General features: G+C 36.9%; 1 protein-coding gene across 1 annotated transcript; it reads right to left on the bottom strand.

The window, feature by feature from the left end:
• Window positions 1-632: 632 nt before the first annotated feature.
• dis3 (DIS3 exosome endoribonuclease and 3'-5' exoribonuclease) lies at window positions 633-12,175 on the bottom strand. The gene is made up of 21 exons (XM_046838238.1): window positions 11,842-12,175; window positions 11,177-11,334; window positions 10,384-10,577; window positions 10,219-10,292; window positions 9,952-10,119; window positions 8,894-9,055; window positions 8,632-8,748; window positions 7,808-7,945; window positions 7,451-7,597; window positions 7,182-7,298; window positions 6,884-6,985; window positions 6,730-6,794; window positions 6,329-6,413; window positions 6,040-6,167; window positions 5,690-5,776; window positions 5,453-5,609; window positions 4,296-4,510; window positions 3,375-3,543; window positions 3,105-3,263; window positions 2,386-2,511; window positions 633-954 (listed from the first exon to the last, which is right to left on the bottom strand). The coding sequence occupies exons 1-21, from the start codon at window positions 12,058-12,060 to the stop codon at window positions 886-888; spliced, it is 2,856 nt and encodes a 951-aa protein (XP_046694194.1). The 5' UTR covers window positions 12,061-12,175; the 3' UTR covers window positions 633-885.
• Window positions 12,176-12,688: the final 513 nt, after the last annotated feature.

The raw sequence follows: 12,688 nt of genomic DNA, 5'->3' as shown, positions 1-12,688 counted from the left end.
CTGTGGCTGAAGTGAACAAATTGTTTATAATGTTGGAAACAGAACCAAGTATGTCCATTAAAAAATATTTTAAGCAGCTACAAACAGAATATTTAATTATTGGAGTAGGTTGGAATGAGATTATAATTTTGTTAAAAGTATGTAAAACAATCACCGGTGAAAAATGTATCGTCGTATTTCGCTCTGCTTTTTTTTTTTTCTCGAATTTACATAATTATGTAAAAATCCCATCTGACAAATGCTTTAAAAATCTGCTGAACTGTAAATCTAATAAAATTAATCATGATTTAAAAAATGTAAACTGTAATGTGAAAAATTAATATTGTGAAAATAAAAATACTTTTAAAAATTAAATGAAATCTGTTCAAAATGATGTGGAAAATATAAATGAAAAATGAATCATGCAGAAATCACGATGTGGAAAAACTACTCCGACTACACATGAAATGGTGAAGAAACTGAATGGGATCTTTCAGCTGAAATTCATGTTCATGTAAAAGCAAGTCATCTTTACACAGATCCAAGAAGAAAAAGATGTAAATGAAATATTTGGCTATATTTCTTTTGTTAAATGTTATTCTGATTTATTTGGATTTTGGATCGACCCAACCTGTATATAAAACAAGGAGAAATCTGTTTAAAAATCATTTTAATTGGTAACAGTTGCTCTATTGTCATTGTGAATTTATACTGATTTGTATAAGTTTTCTTTAGCATTCAGTTAGAAACAGTAGCACCCAGAGATCCAGTAACACAAAATTGGTCTACAGGTCATATAGGACTCCATATTTGGGCTTGACATGTATATATGAGTATTTACAGAGGTTTTAATAAAAGCGTTAAAATAAGAAACTAGATGTTGATGCTGGAGGGCAGTCCGAGGTCTCAGCGATCCAGTTTGGGTTTCTTTGCCTCGGGTTCTAGCTCTGGTAACGGCACACTCACACCCGGGATCTGAAAAAGAAGGCGTTTCTCAATATGCGATACATAGATGTATGTACATAATAAATTTTTTTACATAAAAGTAACTGGCAAATCACTAAAACTAAGTAACAGAGCTTAGAAATGTACTGGATGACATTAATAAGCATTAATACAATGAAGCACTGCTGATTTCTTGATTCTGTTTAGTTTAAATAAATTTTCCATATGGGCACTCATGATAGTTTTGGCTGCAAAGGCAATTCACAACCTTCTCGATATCCTTATTTTCTTATGTACATTTAACAGACAAATGTTTGTAGACACCAAAATTTGAATGCTTTTTGAACATCCCCTTCCACATTTAGTTCCCATTTGCTGTTATAATAACCTTCACTCTTCTGGAAAGATGTTCCACTAAATTTCATGTGCTTGTGGAAATTTGTGCTCATTAAACTCAATCAGGTACTGATGTGAGGAGAGGAGATCTGGGGTGCAGTCAGCGTCCCATTCATCCCAAAGGTGTTCAATAGGGTGGAGGTCAGAACTCTGTTGTAGGCCACTCAAGATCTTCCATTCCAACCCATGTACATCATATTTTCATGGAGCTGGCTTTGTGCACAGGGGCATCGTCATGCTGAAACAGGTTCGGGACTCCAAAGTGAAGGGAATATTTAATGCTACTGCATTCAATGGCTTTCTTTACAATTGTATGCCTCCAACTTTGTGGTAACAGGTTGGGAAAGAACCACATATGGCTGGAAATGTCAGGTGTTTCAATACGTTTTCCATACAGTGAGCCTCACAATGAGCATTCAAGGTATAACTAATAATAAGGAATTTTTGTGCACAAGACTTCCTTGTATATTTATATAACATTTAGTTAGTCTCCAGTGTTAGTGCTGCTTCTTTACATTTTTTCTCAGTAGGAAAGATTTCCGGACGGACGGCTGGACTGAAAAATGACAAGCTAACAGCTGCCATAACCAAAATGATAAGATTAAAATAAATGTAACTATGGATGGATAAAGCACGAATTGCTCTGAAGTAAGCAAAAATTTCTGTGGTATAATAAAAAAAACTCATTATAAAAATCTTGAACTGTGGAGTGGTATGATGAGGTCCAAATGCAAAGCATTATTGTATTATTCTCATATAAACATTTAAACACTAAAGATACAACTATACAGTTTTGCAATTGTTTGTCCTAGTTTAGCTTAGTTTCTCAGCATAGCTAAATACATACATAAACCTATATGTCAAAAGGTTAATATCTTAATAATTCTAGTCTGTTCACCAAAATATCCAAGACATTTCATTGATAATCTAATTCCCCTGTTGTTTAAATGCCTGGGTTTTATGCTTCCAGGATGTGAATCACTCAGATCAGTGGTTCAAAAACCTAGTTTATAGGGCCCTGACTCAGGATGGAATGGATCGAAAAAATGAGAAGGTCTGACATACCACCGGCTCTAACAGAGCCATCCTGATCTTCTGGTGCTGGATGTTAGAAGAGTCCAGACTGATATTTACTTTGACCTTGTCGAATATGTGGAAGGTGTGCTGATCCTCTATGGTCAGGCTCGGGCCCTAGAAAAAAAAAAAAAAAAGAATATAAAAGTTATAGATGAAGCCATGGGAGTGTGGATATACAATATATTCTTAAAAACATTTCCTCACGGTTTTCAAAGTGATGATTCTCTTTAGAGAAAATCCACTGGACATTCAGAAATTAGCTTAATGACTAAAAACATATCTTGACTGAGTTTTGGAATAAAGTTAAGTCTTTAGCCAGGGACGTTCTACATTTAAGTGTGAGGAAGTGGTCATCTATGTATAATTAGTAAAACATAATATCTGCTACAGTTTGTGTGAGGAAACAAAGATCAATATGGAAATTTAGAAGCTGAAAAAAAGAATGAAACTGAATAGAATCCTTAGACTCCTCAAAAGGTGCCCTAGATTGTTATAAGCGTTGCTTCCTTATTAGCAAGACTAGCCTACAGAGTAAAACATGAATATACACCATCTTATTGGTTACCTTTTGGCTAAATTTCTACAACAAATATGTTTTCCAAGTGTGTGAATGATCATCCTCACTGAGAACTTATTCATTATTTTGTAACATTTTGCACAAAAAAAATGTAAAATGTCGTGTGTCGGCTGTGAAGTTTAGCGAGAACCTCGGAGTCAAAGGTGAGCCTTGGTCCCGGTTTGTCCTTCTTCTCGAAGAACACTGTCCCCTCCAGGCCAAACTTTGGGATGAGGATGATGATGGCATTCTTCCTCACAAACAGAATGAAGCCTTCTTCATTCAGGATGCCTTTGTTCTTGAAGAAGAGCTGTTGGGCAAAAATGGGTACAGTTTCAAAAAGTAAAAGATATATACAGTATATGATATGATTTGCTCTCATCTGTCATGTTATGTCAGTATGTTAGCAGATGTGCTTGACCTGTGTGTGGAAGGCTACTGAGGTTCTCTGGGCATACTGCGCCATCTTGTGCCGGTAGTTGAGGTTGTTGCACAGAGCTGCCTGCTTGTGTTTGTCCATGAGGTCGGGGTAGGTGCTGTCTGCATTAATGGCCACAGCTAGCAGCCGGTGAACTATGATGTCAGAGTATCTACAAAAAACAAAAATGAATTCTCAAAGATTATACTATTGGCACACTAATTGATTTAGAAAAAATATATATATAAAAATAGCATCATACTACAAACATCAGTCTCATGTTTCGCATCACATACTACTCCCAGAGTCTTTTTTTTTTTATTTCTCCCTTTTTACCCACCTTCCCTCTTTTAATTTCTATAAGTATTATCACCCTTTAAATGTGTGTTAAATCTCAAGCGCTGCTTACTGTGGCTAAATAACCGACATTTGCTAGACACCCAAATATTGCAAACATTATAAAATGCTATTATTCTCTCCAATGATTTGGCTACTATTTGTATCTTAATTCCAACACTATGCATGAAAATATGACTGCAAAAATACAGATTAGTGTCCCTGTATATTTAAAAACTATTTAATACAGATTTTGCCACTTTTTTAATAGATTTTAAATTCCTAAAGTTGCTTGGGATCTCAACATTAAAGCTGTACTCATAATGGATGTCAATCTGACTGTTAATCGCACGAAAACAACCAAAAGCCTTCCCAATGTTTAACACATGAGCTACATTTAAATATATACAAAGAGCTAATTAATTGATCATGATAGATAGATAGATAGATAGATAGATAGATAGATAGATAGATAGATAGATAGATAGATAGATAGATAGATAGATAGATAGATACATATACACACACACATCACAATATTTGAGCAGTTAATGAGTTTTGTGTAGTGTAAGTGTCAGGATCCTTTACCTCCTGATGGGAGAGGTAAAGTGTGTGTAGATGGGTGATGCCAGGCCGTAATGGTGGAAGTCACTGTCCATCCCCGAGCAGAAGTAAACGGCCTGCATCATGCAGCGTGTGGCAAGGATACGCAGCAGCGTGTTGAAGTAAGAAAAATTCTCCAGAGTGGCCTCGTTTAGCGAATCCGCCAGGGCCTTGGCCGAATCTGTCCGGATCATGAGATTCTGAAGAGGAAAAGGGTGCAGTTAAGTGTAAAAAAATGTTCCAAATGGCTAAATAATGTATGTAAAAAAAGAACATGTTGAGGCATGGCGCTATAGGGATTCACCAAGGTTATTTTTCAATAACACTAAGTCCCAAAATGTTTTGTCTCTTGCGAATTTTTTTGCATTTCAAATCTGTTTTTAGATTAGCCAAATATAGCTATGGTATTGGAGCAAAACAAGTTACTTCCTTTTAGTTATCACTTACCTTATAGCAGCTATAAACAATGCCACTTATCACATTATGGAGAAACTTTACCTCCGGGTTTTAAAAGGCTGTGACACTGGAAACTTTTTCCAGATATTTTATAAATAAATCTTAAATAACACTTCACCATATCCACAATTACCCTTTTTTTTTTTTTACAAATCTATTAATCACAAGTGAAAATTGTTAGTATGAAAGTGTGTTACAATGAGAGCATAAATATAAAGCTGTGATTACTGTCCGAGCAGAAAATTAATAAAGTCTTCACTATTTACTCAGAAAGAAACTAAATTATTGTAAAATAAAATTGTTGTATAACAAATGTAAACTTTAGTTCCACTTTTCTCCGAGAACTCTAAGGTTTCCTGCTGTACATTTGGAATTTTTGCAAATCTCAATTTTGTTGTTCTAAAATGTCTTCTTTTGTTTGTGTCTTCTACCCATTTTTGAATCATGATATTTAATGGCTGTTGATTTTGCTACATTTCCATGTTTCACTAGAATTATGATATATATTTTCATGGATGCTTTTCTAAGCAGAGTGGGAGTGAACTTTCATGCCAATTTCTTACCTTAATGAAACACTTTTGAATAAAATAACTAGAGCATGTCTTTTTACCTTGCTTATAAAGATGACTGCAACTGATCCCTTGCTTAAGTATAAACTCTGTATTAGTATAGGATTTAACACGTACCTTCGACTTGGCAGCCTTGATAAGGATGTCGTAGTTGGATGGAGGAGGCGCGGGGTGTTTTCGGAGCAGAGCGCACTCCGAGAACTCCTCATAGATCTTCTGAGCCACGGAGATGTTCGCTAATAACATGAACTCCTCCACCAAGGAGTTGGTGTCTCTGGGAGGACATTCGAAAAGTTCAACACACAGTACAGTGCATTTGTAGTGAGAATTCTTCAAATTCATTTCTGGACTCACTTTAGCTCTTTAGTCTGGAGGTCTATAGGGTCATGAGTCTCACTGTCCATGTGGAACCTCACTTCAGGAGAAGACAGTGTCAGTGCCCTGAAATATCAAATATTTTATTAAAGGTCTCGAATATTAGACTGGAGATTTGCTTAGTTTCAAATGTGTGCTAAGGGTAAAAACGTGCAGAGTAATCTGATTATTCCTCAACTCTGATAACGACTTTATTTCAGTCCAGGAAATCATAGTATGCTCTTTGCACAATCAATCAATAATACATTAACATTAATTAACCCTCAAAGCCAGTTTCCATCCACTTGTAATTAATATTTCGATCATATCGTTTCATTAAATATTGTTACCCTTTTTCAATTCGCCTGCTCTTTAACATCTTGGCCAGTGTGTTTAGACCCCGTAGGCTCTTAGTTATTTCATCGTTCATGCTGGAGTCATCGATTCTCATCTGCGCCTCAGCATATGTCAGAGATGCCTGCATGGAAACAACAACTGTGTTAATGCCCGATTACTGCAAAAATTCATGACCATAGGCTCAAACATATAATGTAAAGGAGTGATTATCTAGATGTTTTGTCTTTTTTTTTTTTTTGCAATAATTTTAGAACCTGGCTCAAATTCAGGTTCTGTGCCTACCTTGGAATTGATGACACTCTTGGTGAAGCGGGTATTTATGATCTCAGCATTGTTGTTCATTTCCCAAATACAAGAAAATGCTAATCTGCAGAGACAGAAGTGCAAAAATTAGACAGATAGAGGTAACAAGGGTGTCAATGTTTATGTTCCAGAGTAAAGGTTCGACCGATTCATCAGTTTTGCAGATTAATTAGCACCGATAGATTGATTACTATTGGCCATCACCAAAAATGGATACTGATAGTTTTTCCGGCTTCCAGTCCGCTGTCATTATGAGCGCCATCTAATAAAGTTCAGTGTTTTACATGGAGTCTGTTGATTAGTAGTAGTAGTATAGATGTGTGTCAGAGTAAAATGAAAGAGGCTTGGCATGTGTGGCCTCAATCCCAGTGATAAGTTACCTTTCCACATTGGAGCGCAGAGAGCAGAGATTAGAGCTCAAAAGCTCAGGAACCATATCAATCCTCTGTGGGGGGGAAAAAAAAATACAACACACAAAATTACACAACATTTATATCATGGGATAAAGTGCTTTTCTACATAGTAGGTTTTTACCTTTCCACACAGATAGACTGTGGTGCCTCTGTTCGCTGCCTCCTGATCTAAAGCGTTTCCTGGGCGAATAAAGTGGCTCACGTCTGCGATATGGACACCGACCTGAAGCAGTAAGCATCAATAATTAGTACATAAAAACTATTTTACCTGTAAATGCTTCACATGCATAAATATCCAAAGAGATACACTATGAACATTATACATCTTAGATAATAAATTGTGTCTTGAAATAAAGTGTATTATTTAGAAAACTGCAAACAGCCTGCATTCGTAAAATCTCTCAGAGTCCCTCACACACCTCCAGGTTTCCGTTTTCCAGTTCATAGCAGTGTAAGGCATCGTCGATGTCTGTGCAGCCAGGAGGGTCGACACTGCACACGCACAGGTGCCTCAGATCCGCTCTCACTTTCATATCCTGGGAAAAAGGTGACAAAGAGTTAACACATTGGAATTAAAGGAACAAAGAAAAAAAAAAAACGAAAAAAAAAAAAAACAGTGCACCAATTACAAAAACACTGTTATTGTTGGTGGCACAGACCCAAAACACATACCACAGCAGATATTTACCTCCTCTGTGATAGTCCAGGGCATTTTGGGTAAGAAGCTGAGCACAGTCTGAGAGAAAGGCTGATGTGGAACATCGTGCTCTAAAAGCAGGACCTCTGTCTCGGTCTCCTTGTCACCTGCCCCTCCTAGGCTCCTCACAAAGTGACCCTGTGAGAGACAAAATGCTGTCAATATATAATCAGTGCAGAAAGGCTATTTTGTACTACGTGTCCTTCAAAAATCATTGATAGAGCGCAAAAAGGCTATTTTGTCTAACACGTGTCCTTCAAAAACGCTTCTTTGGATGCAAAGATTCCCTGATGCAGTACCAAACTTGACTAAAATATCACTATGGAAGCCCATCACCATCAAACTCACATTGGGATATCTGGAAGTCCTCGGCCAACCATCAATGGCTACAATAATCCTCTGGCCCATCAGTGTGGAGGCCTGACGTGTTTCAATGCGGATCCTTGGGATTCGTCTGTCTGCCGGAGTGAACAGATGTCTGGTGGCCTGTAATTTATTGGAGAAGATCAGGTATTAAATTTTCATTACACAGTGCAAAACTATATGTAACACTATTAAATTCATCTAAAAATATTTCCAGAAACCAGATCAAAGCTTGTGTCAGTGATTAGAGGTCGACCGAAAGTGGACTTTAACGGTACCTATAACTACGTTGGATCATTCTTGACAATTACCAATTAATCAACCAATAGTTTTTAAAATAGATTCTGGATTAAAAAAAAATTTCAATAGTACTAAAATTTATTACAAAATATTACAAAAACTTGTACTGAATCATGAAAATGTGCTACATGAAATCAATGCGTACATATTAATTTTATTTATAAATATTGACATTTACATCCATATTAAAAGACAAAAAAAAAAAAAAGACACACTACAAATAAACAGCACATGGCATCAGTGATTTGCCCCTAGAGGCCGCTCTCTAACTATATAACGCAACCCGGAAAAACTATCGCCATTAATTAGATTTTTTACTATCGATTTCAACCGATTGTCAAAACCGCATGAGAATCGGTTGATGCGGTTTTGCCAATCGGTTGGATGTTCATTAAGTATACAACGTTCATTAAGTATAAACTACTAGCTAAATCTTTATTCATTATAACATGAACTTTGAACTCTGTTAAACTCTGTTCAAGCTCAACAAAGGCATCACATTCTGTTACCTCTTTGATTTGAGACTGGTTGAGCATCCCACAGAAGGGTCGCCAGTTCCTCTTGATAATCCCCACCACGCGGCCAGTGGGCTTTAGCATGGTGGTATCTGGTACAGGGTTCTCCATCTGATTCAGAAATAGTGAACAGATATTAGATTGGGCCATTAGAAAATCACAGTTGTCCAGCAACACCAATCTCACAAATGTAACCACTACAAATGAAAGTCTATCAAGTTTTAAATTTTTATTATCTATCTCTTTTGTAAATCACCTTCTTCTCTGCCTCCTCTTCCTCCGTGTCTTCGTCGTTCTGCTGATCGTCCTGCAGCACCACAGAAGAAGGAGCGACCCATTGCTCTTTAGGGAAGAGCTCCACAGCCACGACATCCTGGTGCACGGCCCGGTTCAGATTTTGCAAGCCCTGAAGGAGAACCTGACACACAGACATACACAGGCACACATTTGAGATTCTTTCTTGATATAAAACTAACAGCAGCATGCAAAATAATATATTTTATAATTAAATTAAATTCATTTTTATTTGCATAGCACTTTTAACAATGAACATTGTCTCAAGGCAGCTTTACACGGATAATGTGGTGATAAAAATAAATAGGATGTTCTGTATAAGTGTAAGTTTGTCACTGATGAGCGAGCCGGTGGCGACTGTGGAAAGGAAAAACTCCCCAAGATGGCATAATGAAGAAACCAGGAACCAGACTCAAGAGGGAACCTCATCCTCATCTGGGTTGCACCGAATGTCCATTTATTACAGATAAACAACAAGCTATAAACTATAATCCAGGCTATAAACCTGTTTATTTCTTCATCAAAGAAAAGAAAACCAATTTGCAAATTCAGATTCTAAAATTAAAATAAATTCTAAAAAGATTTTTAACATTTATTTTGCTCCAATTGTTGGATATTTCATTTATACACTTCCTGTAGCATAATAATTTATTTTAAATTTCATGATTATCAATCATTTGATTTTAATGTTTGTTTTTACATTAATACACAAAGAGATGAGATAAAAATAAATAAATCAACACATCTTTTACAGGCCCCCAAAAACACACTATAGACAGCTAGAGGAAACTTTTTTCCTAGATTTTTGTTTTTCACTCGTCACTATCCCTTTATCCGTATAACAATGGAAATATGATAAATAGCTAAACTGCCCTTAGTCAGTAGCTAGCTTAGTGTTTATATTTCTCAGCTGCTCATCAATAGAGTCACCCACTTGAACATCGGGTATATTGTATGTTTGTTTTTACACGTTTAAAGAAACCCTATACAGCTAGAGGAACCTTTATTCCTTTCTCCTACCTCTGTGGTCTTGTCTCCTTCTCCAAGGATGAAAACAGTAGCTTCCAGGTAGTTGTCTGTGTTTGCCCTAAACGACCCCTGCAGAAAGGCGCCACTCTTGATTCCCGCCTGAATCTTGGACAGAGGCAGATGCTCTGGGAAAAGCAGTTTACTGCCACTGATCTCATTCTGATTGAAATACATTTTAAAAATGAATTAAAATAGGAAACACACTTAAATCCAATATGAGAACTATATTAGCAGCTTGTCTCTATTCCTGGTCCATACTTGATCGTCAGAGGTCAGTGCCAGCCTGTCCACCAGTTCAGGGTTGCCAATCAGGCTTTTGATGTACTCCTCACCTACACAGGAAAAAAAAAAGCCACATATTAAAATATTTTCAAAACTAACACGAACATGGATAAAAACTCAGTGACTTTTAGATGAGCGTACATCTGTAGGAGATCACGCCAATCTGCTCGGCTTTCTCCTTGTTTGCGCGGTCGTTTGTGAGCAGCACCACTTTCGGCTCGCTGTCGCTCGGTGATTTGCTCAGGTGCTCCGTGTACCACTTAGCTGCCACGCGAATGGCTCGGTCATTGCGGTCGTTGGCGCTCTCACCCTGCTCCCTTTCAACAAATGTCTCTCTGGGAAATTGAACACAAACCAGATGATGTCACACTTACATATGGACAACATGGCACTTATACAGTGCAAACATGCTGGAATCACCCTATAAAAAAAGAAAACAACAACAGTAAATAGCCTTTCTGACATCTTCATTAGTGTTGTGGTTTTTATTTCTTACATTCCATTCATTATTTTTCTTCATTTTATTTATACACACTTGTATTTTTAGTGTTGTTGGTGTAACAATTGATGACCCACAAGCTTAATGCATTAATGCAGTGTGGTGAATTTACATAATTTACCATAAACTCTCCTTGTGGGTATTATATATAAATTTGCAGATTAAATAGGTATTGATTACATTTTATTATGGTTTAGGGATTAAATACCTGACGTTATACTTTGCACTACGTGTGCACAATACGATCATACAGTTTAAAAGCTCTAAAATGCTACAAAAACCACCCGCAAGTGTCTTTGTATAGATTCAACTATTGTCCGAAATGTCATTTGGACTGAACAATTTTGTGAAACGCCTTCCTGGTCATGTCCTGTGCAAAAGAAGCATTAATCATTGTTAGTATCAGCAGTTTTTTATCCATTTGCTATCGACTACCTGTGATGTTCATTAGTAAACGTATAGAAACGTTTCTCCTTATCGTGAATAGCGTCTTTAATCCGTTTGTACACCGGAGCGCTTCTGTGTCTGACCTCCTGCAAGACCGTCTGAAGGATGATCACGTTCCTGATCAGGGGGTCCTCCAGAATGTCGATCTGTTAGCAATAAACAGAGAGGAACTGCTTAGGGAAAGTGACAGTCTCTCATGATGAACATACACAACTTACCTGAAATACAATACTACATACAATAAAATGTCTTACTTCACTGAATCTTTTAGATCAACACACACTATGTTTAATATCTACGAACGCTTCACATCTCATCCTAGGGATGGTTGCTGCCTTTTTTAACAAAAAAAATATATATATAACCTCAATATTGTCATGAAGTTTATATAATTTTGGGAACAAAATGTAGAGGGATCGAGATGACCCTAGAACTCATACCTGATGTAGGACTACATTAGTGTTTATGGTGAGATAGTGAGATAGAACTCATACCTGATGTAGGACTACATTAGTGTTTATGATGAGATAGTGAGATAGAACTCATACCTGATGTAGTACATTATTGTTTATGATGAGATGGTGAGTTAGAACTCATATCTGATGCAGGACTACATTAGTTTCTAAAAAGAAATAGTGAGTAAGAACACATACCTGATGTAGCACTACATTAGTATCCGGGATGAGACAGTGAGGAAAGGGGCACAGGTTGCTCTCTATACACGCATCACGCTGCAATACTGGTGATTCGTCCTTACACTCGCTACAAACTTCAAATCCACACCAAATATCATCTCGCAGGTAGTGTTCACGCACTATTTTCAACACGCCACCTGAGCGGGTCTTTTTAACAAACGTTTTGGATTTTAACATGGCTCACGCTGCCTATCACACTCACACAAAACGTTTACATGAAAACACTCGACACAGGAAACCCACGTGTGTCTGTCTATCCGGCATCCGGGCCAACCAAAAACATTTCCGGGGTTTTTTCGTGGCAAAAATGTTTTCTCTGGCCTTCATATTAATTATATTCCTACCCAAAATACGTTCCTAATGCTAGATCAAATAATCAATTTGCTATCTATATACGCTAAAACGTTATTGTGTTAATAAACATGTATATTGAAGCTAACGAACGAAATCTGAACTCTGCACATCTTTATAGTTGGCCAATTATTTTTTTGTAGTTTGCCTTTTTTTTGGCCAGTAGAGGGAGACATTACACTGTATATTTTTTATGACGATCACGCAATGTGTTTTTATTTAGTATTATAATAAACTTTTGTTTTAGTTCTATGGTTGTATTTGGAGCTAATACTGCAATTTTCACTTCCTGCTTATTTTGGAAGGCTGATTGTGTGTGTATTTAGGCCTTCAGTATATTCTGATCCATCAAAATTATTATTAACATGTTTGTTCCCATATACCTGACCACAGCCTGTCACTAGATCACTTGCTGATTCATCATGGTATGATAAGATGCTCTCAGCAATGGTTT

This window comes from Silurus meridionalis, chromosome 24 (genome assembly GCF_014805685.1).
Source record: "Silurus meridionalis isolate SWU-2019-XX chromosome 24, ASM1480568v1, whole genome shotgun sequence".
In the NCBI taxonomy this organism is placed as follows: domain Eukaryota; kingdom Metazoa; phylum Chordata; class Actinopteri; order Siluriformes; family Siluridae; genus Silurus; species Silurus meridionalis.
The sequence above is the reverse complement of the archived record's forward strand: the minus strand, read 5'-3'. Positions and strand labels throughout refer to the sequence as shown.

Coding starts and splice junctions, on each gene's coding strand:
- dis3 (XM_046838238.1), bottom strand. CDS start 12,060: ATGTTAAAATCCAAAACGTTTGTTAAAAAGACCCGCTCAGGTGGCGTG. Junction 6,986..7,181: donor TGGAAAACGGAAACCTGGAG/GTGTGTGAGGGA, acceptor TTACTGCTTCAG/GTCGGTGTCCATATCGCAGA. Junction 6,414..6,729: donor CTGCGCTCCAATGTGGAAAG/GTAACTTATCAC, acceptor CTGTCTCTGCAG/ATTAGCATTTTCTTGTATTT.